The sequence below is a fragment of the Rhipicephalus microplus genome, chromosome 10, assembly GCF_043290135.1.
Source record: "Rhipicephalus microplus isolate Deutch F79 chromosome 10, USDA_Rmic, whole genome shotgun sequence".
Taxonomy (NCBI): domain Eukaryota; kingdom Metazoa; phylum Arthropoda; class Arachnida; order Ixodida; family Ixodidae; genus Rhipicephalus; species Rhipicephalus microplus.
In genome coordinates, this window is record NC_134709.1 from 18368929 (window position 1) to 18387096 (window position 18168).

The window sequence follows — 18168 nt, forward strand, 5'->3', positions numbered from 1 at the left end:
CTGTCTGTCTGTCTGTCTGTCTGTCTGTCTGTCTGTCTGTCTGTCTGTCTGTCTGTCTGTCTGTCTGTCTGTCTGTCTGTCTGTCTGTCTGTCTGTCTGTCTGTCTGTCTGTCTGTCTGTCTGTCTGTCTGTCTGTCTGTCCGTCCGTCCGTCCGTCCGTCTGTCTGTCTGTCTGTCTGTCTGTCTGTCTGTCTGTCTGTCTGTCTGTCTGTCTGTCTGTCCGTCCGTCCGTCCGTCCGTCCGTCCGTCCGTCCGTCCGTCCGTCCGTCCGTCCGTCCGTCCGTCCGTCCGTCCGTCTGTCTGTCTGTCTGTCTGTCTGTCTGTCTGTCTTCAGCTTTCAAGTAACAGCATCGGACTCGCATTTCGAAGGTTTCAGGCTCGGATACCATCGACGAAAAGGGTGATTTTTCGTTCCATTTAATCCCTGTCAAGCTTGATCAGAATAATTACACTACATTTAAAAAGAAAACGACCAATGGTGTCCCCTGTGATTTCTCTGTATTATTTATAGGTTGGTTTCAGTGGCTGTCTCATACTTCTAGATGAAGCTTACCATGTAGTCACACTCCCCTATCTCATTAATTATACACGACCATAGAAAAACCACTTACTACAAATGCAACTTGACTGTTTTCAAACTCCGCTTTTTTAACGCGTTCTGCAACCAGCTCACTGGATATATCTGTTGTCTTGTGCACGAGGTCACAAGCTCGATTAATCAATCAATCAATCAGTCATTTATTTTCCACTTCATGAAGTAGAGGGCATGACAAGAAAAAGCTGTTGTGAGCTTGACTAGGCTTCGAAGCCGATTACAGTGCAGCATGCAGTGATGGTATACAGAAGGTGGTGTACATAAGTATAAACACACAGAAAGCACACATTATTCTCGACGGAATTAAAAAAACATCAAGATTAAGTTCAAAACTGACATTTCAGACATCAGCTCACCAAAAAAGCATGACGTGCCGACTCGCAACAATAAATGTCAAAATCATTTCGCGATAACAGGTTTAACAAAGAGGGAGAGGTTGTTCTTAGCATCTGGGCCGCGCAATTTGTGCGCGGTGTTCATACACATACACTATTAATCAGGTCCCGCTTAAAGTACTAGATATAACCAGGAAACCAGACTTTTTTTCGCCTGTTTTCCTGGATATAGCCCGCATTTGATTGATATGTGGGGTTTAACGTCCCAAAACCACCATATGATTATGAGAGACGCCGAAGTGGAGGGCTCCGGAAATTTCGTTAACGTGCACCCAAATCTGAGTACACGGGCATACAACATTTTCGCCTCCATCGGAAATGCAGCCGCCGCCGCCGGGATTTGAACCCGCGACCTGCGGGTCAGCAGCCGAGTACCTTAGCCACTAGACTACCGCGGCGGGGCGTATATAGCCCGCATTTAATCAGTACGTAGAGACGGTAGAGATGCCGACTTCGTTCCGACAAGGTAGGTATTCAAAACCGGCCGTGTAAAGTCGCATTGAACGCACGGAATGCAGGCCTCCGTCACAACGTCCCTGAGAGGTCACGAGTGTTCATCGGGACGATGACACCCCGTCAATCAATCACCTAGACGAGCACTTCACGAAGTCACATCTTGAGACCCGCGTTTTTAGCAGCGACGTTGAACCGAGGCAATCAATCATACAACCGAACGCTCCATTAATACCCAAACGAAACGACGTTTACGCATCCTGGGTGCGTTCTTTTTTTTTCTCACTATAGTGTCACGTGTCTATACAAAGAAAGCCGGACGATCCGTTGTTAACTTGCCTATATTGATTCGAACGTGAGAGCCATCTTTTTTTCAGTCTCAATCGTTTTCTCGTGTTCTTCGTGCCAGTCATCGTGACGTGAGCAGTGTGTTTATTGTGAAGATTGGCTAATCTACGCGAGAGTTTAGAATATTTCACCGCGAATCTGATGTGTGCGCGTGCATATGGCATGTGGTAACTTCTAAATAAACGAGATTTTTATTAACATTCAACACTCGTGGTTGCCTACTTTCTTTCGTGTAGCGTTAAATTTTACACCGTCTAATCTTTCATTGCGAGGTCACGTCACCGGCAGTAGTGCACGAGGCCTCCGCTTTCCATCGAAACCCCCATTTATTTATTAAGACGGAAGCCTTAGATGTCTCGCCTAACTGGAAAAACGACCGTCGGCAGCACGAACACCAGTGACGCCGAAAATCGTATGACGCCATAATGGCATCATCATCATCATCATCATCATCATCATCATCATCATCATCATCATCATCAGCCAGACTACGTCCACTGCAGGACAAAGGCCTCTCCCATATGTTCATAATGACATCGAATGCCCTCAAAATGTGTGTCGTCATCACGTGACACTGTCACTTGGTCAACAGTGGGCCGCTGCTATAGACCGTTTTCCGCTGCGGCGTACGGGCGCTGCCACGTTTGGACACGTGATATAATGACCTCCTTTCCACTTCTTGGCCGTCGCCGATGGCCAGCCGATCCACCGCTCCCGGGTCGAAGGCCAGCAAAGCGGGCGCAGCGCATATTCCGCGCAACCCGTTTCTCTCTCTCTCTCTCTCTTTTTTTCTGCTTAGGCACTCGCCAAGTCGCCTCATAGCGGGCACAACTTAATTGCATTTTTTCTTCTTCGAGAACCGCTACCACCAGCGTCTCTCGCCGTGAGCCACAGAACGACGTCCGCCACCCGCCACATCGCGGCCGCGCCGCCGCGGAGAAGGCCATGGCGCTTCGGTGCGGTGGCGCCATCTAGTTTTGCATAGACAAAGTAGCAGCAGAAAACGGTCTAAGTCCACTAAAAAAAATCACGTTGGATGCACAAATCTTCGGGAGGGGAGATTAAAGCAATCTACAGTGATGGCTATGGCTTTGCTGTGGCTCTGGCGTCGCAAGACTGATTTGGCCTTCGAGCCGTGTTAGCCGAATGCATGAAGGACCATTTGACTTTTTGTTCATTCCGAAGCGCTGTGACAGGTTTTTCCACGCGTATACGGCCAGCCCCTTCGGGAGGCGCGTGCCGTAAGCAGCGTCTCGAATACCCCGACAAGACGAAGGCGGGTTGCCCGCTGTTACACTAAGAGAAGTCACAGGGCGTGTATACACACGTATGAAAGAGGGAGGTGCGCGAGCCTGACAAACCGCGGACACCGCCCGCTCGAGGAATCAGCGGTGCAGAAAAGCGCAGCGATGCGTGCGCGTGCTCGCGGTTACTCTCGCCGCCCGATGCGCGCGCTGAATATTTCATCGCCGGCGCATGACGCGTGCGTCGGAAAGCGAGATGCGTCGGGCGGGCGTCTTGCGCATGACCGTTAGAAGCGCAAATGTGCGGCGACCTTTCACATCGTATATACGTTTCTTGAGAGAGAGAGAGAGAGAGAGAGAAAGAGAGAGCCGGCTGCATAACTGAATTGCCGGCAGCGCGGCCGATGCAAAAGGGACGTTCCGGAGTCATTTCTGGTTGGTCGCCTTGCTGCAAAATTTTCAGCTTCCCTGTATAGAGATAACGCTGTCACGCTCGATAAGCAGTAACTACATCAATTTTCAATGCTGGTGTTCTCGCTTACGAAGTGATGAGGAAGAGAAAAGGGCAATTCAAAACCACCCGTTTGTAGCACAAAACCACAAGCAATTGATATGTGGCGTTTAACGTCCCAAAACCGCCATATGATTATGAGAGACGCCGTAGTGGAGGGCTCCGGAATTTTCGACCACCTGGGGTTCTCTAACGTGCACCCAAATCTCAGCACACGGGCCTACAACATTTCCGCCTCCATCGCAAATGCAGCCACCGCAGCCGGGATGCGAACCCGCGACCTGCGGGTCCGCAGCCGAGTACCTTAGCCACTAGACCACTGCGGCGGGGCAAACAACAAGCAAATCCATACAAATTTCTCAGAGAGGCATATTTTTATTTGTTCCCAAGATTTTGCCGAAAATGAAAAGAGAAATTTATTTCTGCCCATTTGATATTAAGTAGGACGGAAGTAAGGCCTCTCGTTTGCGTAAGACGGGCAGTAGCATGAGATGCGCTCAATAGTTTCATCGAGAGCCGGCCGGCAGCAACGAGCATATGAAGTCGACGCTATCGTTTGAATTGCACTGTTTGCGAAGTATACGTGCACACATAAAACCACCAGCCGTGAGGAAAATATTGCGATGCAACCACATCTCTGTTTGAACTGTCTTGACGACAGAGCGATTTCGCCACTTTCATTACACGCAGTCTGTTGCCTGCGCAGCCATCCTATATAAGCTTCTATATATACGCTTCCATTCGTATCCGGTAGCCTTGGATCCATCGCAGAGTGCATATTTCTATCGGAGGGTTTTTACCAGTACTACACATGTGTCGCATATAAGTATGCGCATAAGAGCTAGCATGCTTTTCGACACAGCCATATTTCGTGTTTTTAAGCGTCATTCCGACATATTTCCATAAATGTTACTTCGGAACGCAGCAATGACGTTGCTGACGTTCCCAACATTCTAGCGCCAGCTTGGAAAGCGGTCCGAAATCGTAACTATACGACTATGTGGTGCTAAATAAATCGATTCTTGTGGTCTGCTGTCAGTCGGCTCTGTCCTTCAAGCCCAACGAGGCTGTGGCAGGCCAATTTTGTATCACTATGCTGCTCTTTCATAATGTTAATAAACTGTTATTATTATTATTATTATTATTATTATTATTATTATTATTATTATTATTATTATTATTATTATTATTATTATTATTATTATTATTATTATTACACCTAGGGTGAGCTTAGACCAATCGATGCATCCAATACACCGGAGCCCACGTGATTTGTCACTTTGCGCCTCTATCAAAATGAGTCCGTGCACATCGGGCACCGAACAAACCAGCGATCACAGAGTTGAGCCGTAGCCTCGCATACACAGATAGTTTCGAAACCTCCACCCCCTCCCCCCATCTTTAAATTTATCCTTTTTTTTTTCCTCTGGGCAAAAAGTACTTCGTCGTTGAAGAGGTCAGACCGTGCTTCAAGTCGATGCTTGTGCGCCGCGTTTCCAAATGACCAAGTAGAAGCAAGAGGGGAAAAGTTAGAGGACGTTTCCACACATGCTGTACAGTTCCAAGACGTCGAATTCTGTGCCAAAATAAAAAAAAGAAAAGCGCTCGCCTGCCTTCGAGGTCAGCTGTTTCTTCACGTCGTCGCGTATAGTTCCCACAAATAGTACGAATAAGCAAACGAAAAAACGTAAATAAAAAATAATTTGGCGGTGCGCACTTGGTGGTACGCCCGAGTTCGATATCCTCATCGTGACTTTTTACATATTTTTTTCTTCCTCGGCTAAACGGCCAATCAGTGAAGGTCGCGGCTTTTACTTTCCTAAATCGAACGGTTTCGCATCATCGATTTCAACGAGGAATCTCGTGCCCGTACATGCACACGTGTATTGGGAGCTTCTCGTCGAGTGAGAAGTCGTGAGCTGCTCTTGCGTAGCGGTCCGATTCGAGCGTGAAGACCCAGCTTGAAACGCGCACTCGATTGATATGTGGGGTTTGACGTCCCAAAACCACCATATTGTCGCGAGAGCAAGGTTTCCAGCTCCAGTATCTTCTCAGGAAATTTGTTTGCAACATTGTGTGCGCGGGACACAGACCAGTGTTCCAGTACAGCAGTGCGAAAGCTACGACACGGACACTGAACTTTACTCGGACTGGAAGACATTTTCAAGTAATAACAACGCACAACAGAATGCCAGTGCTTACGAAACGGACACTGAATTGTATTGCAGTACCGATGAGTGAACCCATATATTTCTGTGTCCAATGATTTTGTTTTGTTTTTCGTCTGTTGTTTTTATGTAATTTTTTTAAAGCCTCTCACCTGTTATACACATGCATAAGTGTCTTTAAATAAGCATCTCACTTGTTGAATGCAAAACCTTTTTGTATAATTAGTCTATTTATTGTCGTGTTTTGCAGATAAAACGAGTGGGGCACTCTTTTTCGTAGGGGGGAGGTGTCGCGAGAGCAAGGTTTCCAGCTCCAGTATCTTCTCAGGAAATTTGTGCAAAACCAACTCCTGCTTCTTTTTTAAGTCTTTATTTGTACTCTTCTACCTTTGGGTTCGTTTCTCTGGCCATTACAGAGCTTCGGCTTTTGACTTTAATGGAATGTGGGATAAATCGTGTTTTCCAGCCTGGGACAGGCGCCTACACGCTGCATTTTACGGCTCACAAACCGAGCAGTCAAGGTCGCCCCCGTTCGGGATTAGAAGGGGAAAGCTTACTAGGAAAAGCGTCTAGCAGGAGGCAGGTCCGGCGCCACCGTCTGAGTCTAAGCCATTGTTAACAGGCACGCGTGTCATTGAGAATGACATGGGGACGCGACCACTTAGCCTGACCGAGACATAGTGGCGGCAGGTAAACGACCATATTCTCTCGCGCTGTTGTTAGGATGTCGGGGTGCCTCGCTGTCGCATGTACACCTGGTAAGCAATGGTGTACCCATCGCTCTTAAGGACGCTTCTAGAAAGCAACAGTTAATGAAAGAACTTACGGGGCCCGAGCGTGGGAACGGCCGCCGACGGTAGTCGGCCGAAGGATGCAGCACGGCCTGGTATGGGAGAGAGTGTCACGTGCGGAGGACCTTTCCCTTTGCGTGTTTCATTTTGGTAAGGAGGTTTTTACAAATGTAGTGCCTTTTATGAAAATGTTTCTGTGATTGGTTGAGATGCTGCGAGTCCGAACATGTGATTGGTTTTTGTGAAGACTCTTTGTACGACCAAGGGTTAAAAAGAGGATGTTTGAACTTGAAAAGTGAGCGGAGCGGAGTCGGGGTCAACGGCGGATCTCACCACCGGAGACCAGCTATGCGGGCCGAGGGGTATGCCACCATTTTCTATGTTTTGTCTTTGTAACCCAGTGCATTTTGTAACTTGAGGTTGTGTTAGCTAAATAAACCCCCAATGAGTGCTCCCCGAATTCATCGTGTTGACTTCTCATCGATTGCCTCCGCGGAGTTTCAACCACACTTATTCGTCTCCCTGGTCGTCCGATGCGCCTAACTTGAACAACCCCGACGTTTTCGCTACAATATGATTATGAGAGACGCCGCAGTGGAGGGTTCCGGAAACTTCGACCACCTGGGGTTTTTTAACGTGCACCCAAATCTGAGCACACGGGCCTACAACATTTCCGCCTCCATCGGAAATGCAGCCGCCGCAGTCGGGATTCGATCCCGCGACCTACGGGGTCAGCAACCGAGTACCTATATAGACCATCGAAGTAGGACAAAATACGTACTTAAGCTGTTCGACTGAACTGAATGTGATTACACGTCTTGCGTCACAAATACCCTGCGATGGTCCGCAATAGACGCCCATATACGAGCAACGGCAGCCAAATGAGTGGTTGTTACCAATTATATACTGCTACACACACGTTCATCACCATGATCATCATCATGAGCCTGACTACGCCCACTGCAGGGAAGAGGCTTCGCCCTCGTTCCGCCAATCAACCCGGTTCAGTCCGGCGCGGAATCAACCCGATCCAGCACTCACGTGGTCATGGGTGGCCGTGGCGAGCTTCGGGCAAGGCGGAGCTCACGCACCGCGACCAAGCTACGAGCGCCTCAGTGTGTCGACGGCGCCTAACGCTGTTTACAAACATGGAATATAGGTCTCAACAGGATATCTGTACGGAGGGGTGAAGATAGCTACGAAAATTAGTGTCAGTAGCCCTTTGAGCCATCAGGCTCACTTGTGGCGATGTGCCGCCAGAGGAGTTAGGCTATATATAAAGCGCTGGGCACCAATCGGAAGGTGACGGTGCAGCCAGCGTAAAGCACAAGGAAGTTTGTAAGGTGACGATTATCTATTATTAACTTAAGTAGCTGCGAGGAAGACTGTGCCGATATAATGACCGAAAATGGACTGAGTTAATACCGAGGAGGAGGTACGTTACGTGTATACGGTACAGCCTGTACGGGGCAATGTTTCACCTTCATCTAGGCCCGACTTCTCACACTCATGTGATGAAAGGGCAAGCATAGCACACCGGTTTAGAGGTATAATGCATTTTCGCCACAAATAGCGAGACTTCTGGGAATACTCCAATTATTGATACGGTTTCGTTTCTGCAGGCCGTGAAGCTAAGGGCGTGGCGCTCAACAGCCCGAAGGTACTATCTGGAGGTGCCGTATGGTGGAAGCGAAGCAAGCTAGAGGTTCTGTTCACGAAGGATGAACTTCAGCCATAAGTCGAGAACGTATTCCATTTTCCCGAGTGCTTGTCCGTTACAAACATTGATGCCGTCCTCATGTTCGTATGGCAGCAACCAAATCGATAATAATAGGTGTTTGGGTTTAACGTTCATGAATCATGATGTGACTATGAGGGAGGCCGTGTAGTGCGGAGCTACGGAACTTTTGATCACCTGGCATTTTTTTAACATGCACCTATATTAACGTACACGGGCTTCAGTACTTCGCCTGCACCGAAATGCGAGAAGCTAAACCTAAAGGTCATATAAATTTGACGGCTGTACCAGCTATCTCGAACTAAAGGTCATATAAATTTGACGGCTGTACCAGCTATCTCGAAATGTTGTTTTTTTAATGACGAATGTCCACATACCATATGAGGACATATCTAGCCATTTCTGCCGAAGGGAATCTACAAAGTACATCGCCATTTATCCTGATTATCTGGAGGCTAGCGGAGGTAAAAATGTGCAGGTAGTCTTCAGGACATAAACAACTTTTGAAAGCTGTCCAACGATGAATAGTGACGAACCAATTGAGAACATAGGCGATTATCTCGATGGCTCTACACGGAACTTACACAAGTCACTGCATGTTAAATGGGTCGTCATTACAGAGAGCGACCAATTTTGTGTTTGTGATGGTTTCGGTGGCAAACGGGATTAGAAGGGAATTGTTAAGCTGAGCTGCTGGCTTTTACATATGTTACATAAAAAGAACAGTCTTGCCGACGGCGCGAGGAAAGATGCGATTTTTTTTTGTAAGCCATAAGGGACTGAAGTGCATTGGTTACGAATTGAATTTTAGTTCTTTTTAAGTATTTCGACCACATGCTTGCACTACCAGTCATCTGTTTGTACACTCATAAAGATTGTGAAGACTACGCGAGGCACTAGTGATTACACCCTGGAAACTGTGGGGAACCTTGTCTATAAAACAACGGACTAAATGCGCAAAAATAATTCAGTCGACGACGTCAACCACAGACGCGAGAGCACTTGCTGTTTCGAGGAAAAACTCCACAAAGGGAACTTCGGCTTTCGAATTTTCTAAGCGCTCGATTTCTTCAAGACACTCCACCTGCGCAGATCATACTGCCCGTTACTCAAGACGTCTTCGACAATCACGTGACGATCAAGATTCAAAGGCGATCCAGGCTCCTACTCTTCGAAAATTCCTATAGAGTCGATCAACGACGTCTCCCTTCCACGACGCAATCACCACCGGAGGCTCAAGCAGTCCTGCCCACCCAAGGCCTTTGTGACCAGCAGCCGCGTACTTCTTGGAACGTCGCGCTATGATCGTCCCCCGTTCTCTGATCATTGCTGATCGATAAATATCGCCGCCGGCCACCGGGGCCGAGATATGCGGCCTGCCCGTTATAATCGCGGCACGAGGTGAGCGAAGGACTGGTTCCAAAGGTCACTGGGGGGTGTCAACCATGGCACGCTCCTCTTCCTTCTTTGATCCCGCGGTCGTGTACCCCCCTGAAGGCACGTCTGCGTACGCGCGCTGGGAGGCGAACCGCTACTCGGCCTTCCTCGTGTGTAACGTGTCGTATACACGTCGCCTCGGGCGGGCGGCATATATTTGCCGTTACTCTTCGTCTTCTTCGCTAACTTCTCTTTTCTTTAGCTCCGCCACGTCTTCTCGCGCTCACTGCCGCCCGTTTTCTCTCGGCGCATTTTCACCCGTTTCACCTGGTCCTTCCGGCGCCGACAGCTCGCTCCAACCAGGCCGACGTCGACGGCGCTCCGCTTCACATGCCCACCCGCGAGCCCGCCCGCCCGCCTGCCTACCTGCTCGCCATCCGAGGAATGCGGCCCTCCACTCCACCGCTGCGACGTAGAGGACAGGTTCTCGTGGCGGGGCTTGTCTTTTTTCTGCGTGTTTGTCTATTCCCCTGGTGGCACGGCGTTCACCGCGCCTTCTCCCTCTCGTACTTCGCAGTCTTCGTCATCGCTTTGCAAGCTCGTTCGCCACGCTGCCGGCCAGGCCGGTGTAAAAGTAGAGAAGGAAAGCGCACTTTCCGGGCCTTCCCCCCCGTCCTCTTCTCGCCACGTTCTGCTTCGCCGGCCGCCAGCGACGGTGAAACGCCGACGAAGCCCTCGGCGACCAGTCTTGGGAGCGAGCGGATCGGGTCGGTGGTGCGCAGGTGTACCGCCTCCTTTCTCAGTGCGCTTGCCCTCCGCGCAGACTGCCACGGCGACCCCCGACAACAACGAAACTAGTCAAGAAGTCTGTGAGCAAAAAACCACCGACGACCCCGAGCTGTTCGAGATACCAGCAGACAGTGCCGACACGTTCCTGAAAGTGTGTGCCTCCTTGCGACGAGTGCTGTTCACCGTGTCCACCTGGTAGTCTCGGCACCATGCCGGCTGTGCGCCATCGGCCGCTGTGATCTAGAAGACGCGCGTCAACTACTTGTGGTCCGTGTCCATCTGCTGCTGCCGCTTTTCGAAAGTGTGATAGACACGGCTGGAAGCCGCAGCGGCGGCTCGTCGTTTCGGTCGATCGCTCGGTGGCCGCAGTCATGCGTGGGCCAACGCTGGTGATCGCCGCCGCCTTCGTGGCGGCCCTGGTGCTACCTCCGTGCCTGGGGCACGTAGCCCTAACCTTCCCGCCGGCGAGACGGTACGACTTGGACTTTCTCGACAACGGCCGAACCAAAGGGCCCTGCGGAATGCCCAAAAGTGAGTGAAGGGTCTCATGCACCACCGACTACAAGTGGCTGGTGGGTACGTGGTAGCCCGGGGTCAGCTGGTATCGCCAGGCTTGTGATGGGATACAGCGGGAAATCGCGTTACAGTCAGGGCGGTTTGGTAAACACGCGGTTACAGGGGCGCCTTCGATTGAATGAACAATTGTAAGTTTGTATGACGCAGCGTCTAGAGGTTTACCATAGTGCCCCGCGGCAATCACTGTTCGTCCTTGGCTCGAGCAGCTCTGGAAACAATAGCGAAGGCACTAGCTGGCTATTATTGCTGACTGGATGCAAATTTCCTTAGCCAATTTTGCCGGCGATTCCACGAAGGCGATTGCACACGATTGGTCTTAAGAATGATTGCATCAAACCATTATTGTTTCATTGACGACTCCGTGCCCAGTGTCGAAGGAAGCAATGAGTTGGGGAAGAAGGGAGCATGTTGTTTCTTAGTCGACATCTCCTGGAAAGTTTAGTCACCGGCTTCTCTGCACACGTGTCGAACGTAAGGTGGAAATTACAAAGCACCTGATGACTACGTCATTGCATGTGCATCTACGAGAGCTGTACATTGTCTAAAGGGACGTCCCCGGCAGTTTCACACGCTTAGTGAAACAACAAGGCAAGTGTACACAGTAAAACACTTGGCCGCGATCTAAACAGAGTGAATATGTTGATCTATGTACATGGACTTTAACATAAACGTTAATAACATTCCCATCGCTGTTCTTGACCGATTTCGCCGAAACCTGAGGCGTCTGTTAACATTGTTAACATGTTAGTTTCGAGAGGCAGCTGGGAAAAACTGAGAGCAAAATTTCATGTCTGCGGCAGAGAATGAATTGAGTAGAGGACCATGCTTTTGCGAAAGGAGACACTAAACTGTTATCGAAGCAACGATTATTGTGGAATTGTGACCTCACACTTCATACACCTAAATTTGCCTAGTAATAACTTGCAACTCCGTTCAGCTGTCGAAAAAAAAAACCTTTTGTTTTCAACACAAAAAGAAATATATTCTGCTCATGCTGGTCACTGTCAACAGTCACTGAGCAAGAAAATGTCGCTGAAGACAACATCTCGGCGATCACTCTCGTCTTCAACAAACCTTCGACAAAGAGAGGTCTGAGCCTGGCGTTCTGACAGTATAACTTGTCGGCTTAGTAGCGAGAGTTCCTCACATTCTCGAAGTGTAAGTTTAAAAAGCCGAAGCATGCCTTGGTTCCACGCAGTGGACCACTTCAAGCCAGATCGTTCTATAAACGTCTGTATTCTTTGTTTAGGAATTACTGTGCAGGATTGTTAACATTAACTGAGCTCTTTCAGCTCTATATTCGGTGCTACTATCATTTATAAACACCTCTACTTGTTCGTTTTGGGTCCAAATGGTCGATTCCAATGAATGATAATTAAAAACATACTTTCCTTTTTCTTGAATTTCGCGCCCAAACCTGAGATTGCGTCAGTGTGCCGTCATTGATTTTAAATTATCTAATGCTATTCGGGCTGTTCCTGGAGCAGCTAGAGCTTTCTAAACTGTGTTCAATGTGTATCTTTTATACATATTTTGAAAAAGCCAACGTAGTTACCTGACTGTGCTATAGTAAAGAACTGAATTCGAATGACCACCCTCAGAATCAGTGCCGTCAATACAGCAACGCGTGAAAATTTCCGCGAGAGCGATGCCTTTTACTTTGATTGTCCTACCAAGTGCCGTTTGACGGCAAAAGTGACCGTTTCACTTTTTGCCGAAAGCATATATCTTACGAAAACAGCTCATCAAAAACAATTGCTTGGCCCTTCCTTCGAAGCTTGAACTAATATCTCACTCCGACCCTGAGAATAACAATCCTCGTTGAAATCTAATAATCAAGAAAGTAAACTGGGGCTTCGGACACCCCGACTCTGCACAGTCTTACGGTAGCGACGTTACATGAACGTTCCAAAAAACCTCCATCCATGAGCAGTGATGCGAACGGGATTCGAACCCGATACCCCCTAGCACAGCCCAGAAACGCTACGAGCACTGTGTCACCGCGACAGACTGCATGGCTTTGTAGAAAGAAGAGCTACCTATATATACGACCTGTAAGAATTATCTCAGCATGCACATATAGCTTGAAAGTGTTAGCGTATTAGATGTGTATAACGAATACTGACGATCCCTTCCATAGTTGATTTTAACAGGGGACCATACTGTACATAAGTTCTTTATTAAGGGGTTATTAAAGGTTGTGGGCACTGGGCCTGCTTATAAAAATTTAACGTCCCCACCCCTTTCTGTTTTGTTGGTAATCAGATGCGCGCAGACATGCACATTCTCGTCACAAACAAACAAACAAACGAAAACAAACAAGCAAACACACACAGACACACGCATGCAATCGATAAAAGTGAGTATAAGCGGGACAACCGGTACGAAGACGTTGGCCGGACTTGCGCACCAAGCTTCGATAATAAACCCACGGTGGCACCACAACCACGTAAAATCCAGTCGCAAGCAGGTAATGTCATCGGAGCTATAGTGTGGCTCGCTGTTTGCGCAACAACGTTCGAATCACTACACCATTAAAAGCCGCGTGCTATGTGGGCAGGGTGCCCGCGCTAACTTCACGCGCATCAGACGACGTGCGATCACGTCCTAAAACCACGATGTGATTGTGAAGGACGCTATAATGGAGGGCACCGGAAATTCCAACCACCTGTATAGTTTTTCAACGCGCATCCAGATTCAAGATAAAGTTGTTGTTTTTTTTTTTCATTCCATTCTATTCCAGATCTAAGTACACGGGCGGCGAGCATTTTCGCCTCTATCGAAATGCGGCCGCCGCGGCTGGGATTCGGTCCCGCGACCTTCGAATCAGCCAGGCGAAAATCAGCCAGGCAAAAGCAGCCAGGCAAAATCAGCCAGGCAAAATCAGCCAGGCAAAAGCACCCAGGCAAATCAGCCAGGCAAAAGCAGCCAGGCAAAAGCAGCCAGGCAAAAGCAGCCAGGCAAAAATCAGCCAGGCGAAAATCAGCCAGGCGAAACAGTACAGGCGAAATGACGGACGTTCCCGCACACCTCGAAGGAGTCCCCGACCGACGCCTCGGCGTCGCGCATCAACAAAGAAATCGCGCATGCCACACGTCACCGCACCGATGCGTCCCGGCGAACGCCGCGTGTACCGATTATGCAAAAGCGATCGACCGCGTTGTGAGCGGAGGAGCGCGCATCACACGGCCGTCGCGTGACGTCTAAGCGCGGCGAGTCCTGCACGACTTCGAAAAGGCGCGTGAACGCGTCCTTACGTAAGCGGCTTCGAACCGCGTTTCGTCGAGGAATCGGCGAAGCCTGGTCGATTTCTTCTGCGGCGTTCCCGCGTGTATAGCTCGTTGTGTTTCTCACGACTGGGTGGCGTCACTCCCTTCGGCCAGCGTGAGCGACAGCGTGCGTATACACACGCATCGCCGACTTGGCCTGCGAAACATCGCATATACGACGGATGTTTAACCTGTCAATTCGCCCATTGCTACCCGGAGATGCGGAAATTATTTGTATACGAGTCGATTCAGTGGTCCTACGGCGTTGCAACGGTCAGCCTACCGGGCGGGCTGTTTTGAAATGAAGACGCGAGAACGCGCGTAGGAAGCACGACGGAGAAAACGACGGAAGTGACAGCCACGCGAGATTGAGAGGCCTCGTCGGGAGGACCCCAGATGCGACTTCCGGGGCCTCGTGGAATCCGTAGTGCGTTCCGTGCAGGCACGGTGGTCGAAACATGAGTTTGAACACAATGCCCTCGCCGTCACGTCGGACACAAGTCATTTTTCTTTCTTCGATCAAGCGTTGGAGTCGGGGTAGGCGCGTATACGTGACCTTATGAAACGACCAACAGCAATTGATTTTATTGATATGTGGGGTTTAACGTCCCAAAATCACCATATGATCATGAGAGACGCCGTATAGTGGAGGGCTCCGGAAATTTAGACCACCTGGGCTTCTTAAACGTGCACCCAAATCTCAGCACACGGGCCTACAACATTTCCGCCTCCATCGGAAATGCAACCGCCGCAGCCGGGATTCGATCCCGCGACCTGCGGGTCAGCAGCCGAGTACCTTAGCCACTAGACCACCGCGGCGGGGCAAACGATCACCAGCAAGGTATATTAAGTTCGTCCAATGTCAGCTCTCACTCATGAAGCGGACAACCAGCGCCAACGCAGCTGAATGGATTTTGCGATACTGTTTGCTATTGTATGCAACAGCTTCGCTGGCCAATCTTATGCAGATCACGTGGGACGAAGGAAGGACGAGGGTATAGTATGCCTGGTAACTTTCATGGAAACATGATCAGGCGATATGTGATCGAAATTACATGCCAAAAGATTGATTGATTGATTGATTGATTGATTGATTGATTGATTGATTGATTGATTGATTGATTGACCCTTTCAACCTGGCGCAACTCACCATGGTCGCAGACAGTGACCGAATCAACAAAACATTCTTTTCTTAAGCAAGTTTTCTCCTTCGTCAGCCGGCTTCACGAATGATATGTCCCGCGTCGTGATTGGCTGAAATATGCCGTTGCGAAAATATTTAACTTGCGTACGACGTTTCACGCTGAAAGCTGCTATGAGATCAAAACAACAGGGCCACTTTTTTTCCGCTGCCACCAGTGTCCATTACCGCTATCGCACAAAATAGGAAAGAAACAAATTAAATGATAAAAAAGAGAATGGGATAGGTTTCAACACGGCCACTCCGAGGCAGTCGAGTATTCCGCCACAAAACCACGCCTGTGCTTGAAACTCATTTGCAAAAATACACGAACCTTATAGAGACCCTAACACTGTTTACAAACACAACCCTTTAATGACATCCGGTTTCGTCTGCCGATGGGCCAAAATAGCATCGGTAGGCAAGAAGAGCTTTAGAAAAAAGCCCGCTAATTTTCTGCACTTTCTTTCTCTTATTTGGCAAAATATATTCGAATAAATGTTCTTTTGAGTCACACATAAATTATACGTGATTCCCCTGAACCTTACACACGTTCCTTTTATCTGCGAAACTGAAGAAAGACAATTCTTGCATTTAAAAGAAACTTGAAAACGTGCTTTCAGTTTCGACGTTAGGAGCTGGTAAATGAGGTGACTAGGAGTGTTCTTGGGTACAGCGCTTGTGACCTTGAAACCGTCTATGTTACAGACGTCATGTCGAGCAAGGAATCGCGCTAGCATATGTGTAATATACTGTGCCGGTATTGTAAAAGACAAGCCAGATGTCACATCACGCTAACTGCGCAACGAATGTGCTTTTTTGAAGTTCCCCGCTCTCTATATAAAGTGCTCAGACACAATTCTTCGTCGTCATCAGCAAAATGCAGCTTCAACAAAATGCACATAATGCCTCACAGATGTGTTGCGGGTAGCTATTTCATCCTCAATGGTGTGGTGAATGCTATCCTGTACACCATACTTCACGAAAATTGCGGTTTAACGCGTAGTGGATAGTTTACAAGGTTACATATATTATAGTAGCCCCCAGAGAGTTCAGAGCAAGCTCTATAGAAAAGCCACTCTTCCAGCTGTCGCTGGGACTTGGCTGGCGTTTTTCTTGTTGTTGTTGTAAATACATAGGAGCCCTGTAATGCGCGGGCCCTTAATTGTAAATACAGTTAATATAGAACACACATACCAGTGGCGCGCGTAGCCAGGATTTCTTTTCGAGAGGGGCTCGAATGTCATCTCTCTCTCTCTCTCTCTCTCTCTCTCTCACACACACACACACACACACACACACACACACACACACACACACACACACACACACACACACACACACACACACACTCACACACACACACACACACACACATACATACATACATACATACATACATACATACATACATACATACATACATACATACATACATACATACATACATACATCTCTTTACCTATCGCAGTACACATTACATCCCTCGTTCGGAGTACCGCCCAGAAGCTACACCAGCGCCGCAGAGTTTTTAAAATTGGAACACTAAAAACTAACCTTTCCTTTCCTCGGTAATCAATGATAGACTAGCGATTTACGCCATTCGCTACACAATTACACCAGTGAGTTGCCTATAAACGCAATGCGCTAATCGCAATGCTTATCGCAATAGCACTAAACCCAAGAAAACAATTTTTTTTTCGTTAGCATATAGTTATCATACTGATCGTTCTCAGGCTCTATGCGGTCACGCTTGCATGCGGTTTTATACTTTACCGCCTGAGCGACCCGTACGTAGTACAGGCAGCTCTCGCTTAATTCTGGCAGCCAAACATCTGGTTCGACAATAGCACGTGCGTTCAACCGATTATCGTTCTTAAGAGTTTCTTAAGAGTTTCTTAAGAGTTCTTAAGTTGGCTTGGCTTTCGATCTTCCCAATTTCCGAGGCAGTCGGCTTTTAATGCGAGTCGGAAGCATGCAGCGGTCTCGTTTTACGGGTCCCAACAGGCGACACTTGCCGCGCGCCTAAGAAGCCAGGTCAGATCGCGACGCAAGATTATCTACCGCTCGACAATTCCAACTCCGTTTATCCTCAGCTCGCGCATGCATGTGTCTCCAGGTGCGGAATGCCGACAAGGAAGAAAACGCCGATACGGCGAAAGTGAATCCGATATAGTCCACGCCGGCTCTATCGATTAACTCGCTTGAAAGATGTTCCTGGAACGGGCCCGCTTGATGATTCGAGAATTTCGATCTCGAGGCCGCTATGGTGTGCGTATCCCGAGGCTATAAGTGCATACTAAGAAACGTACAGAGAGCATTTGCGGCACGCAATTCGTGTTTGCGACCGCTTCGCTGCACGCATTAAAATGATCTGCGTCAGCCTTCCAAGTATTCGCCCTTGCCGCATCCCCTTCAGCGCTTCGTCTCCTTCAGGAATGCATATATGAATATTTCATACAAAGCCTGACGAACTTTTGCGGCGTAGATAGTAGAAAAGCAAAGTAAAAAAAAAGAACGTGCAGGTTCTTCTCTTTTTCCATGACCATTGTTGGAAGTTCCAACCAAGGCTCCAACGGAACTTCTAACTATGGTTGGAAATTCGGCACTTAGTTTCCAGTACGGCTGCACGAAATTTCTGCAAACACCTCGTCTGGAACATTGCGGGCGACCACAACTACAAGAGCAAATACGCTTCTCAGAAACTTGCTTATAGACTGATTGATATGTGGGG

The 18168-nt window shown here is 48.6% G+C and overlaps 1 protein-coding gene and 1 long non-coding RNA gene across 2 annotated transcripts in view; one reads left to right on the plus strand and one right to left on the minus strand.

The window, feature by feature from the left end:
* Positions 1-18168, minus strand: part of LOC142774609 (uncharacterized) — a 160702-nt gene that overhangs the window by 65213 nt on the left and 77321 nt on the right. The gene's annotated exons all lie outside the window — the stretch shown is intronic.
* Positions 10283-18168, plus strand: part of LOC119181225 (uncharacterized) — an 83814-nt gene continuing 75928 nt past the window's right edge. Inside the window, exon 1 of the mRNA XM_037432406.2 lies at positions 10283-10940. Coding sequence (XP_037288303.2) covers positions 10781-10940 — 160 coding nt within the window. The 5' untranslated portion in view covers positions 10283-10780. The remainder of the gene's footprint in view (positions 10941-18168) is intronic.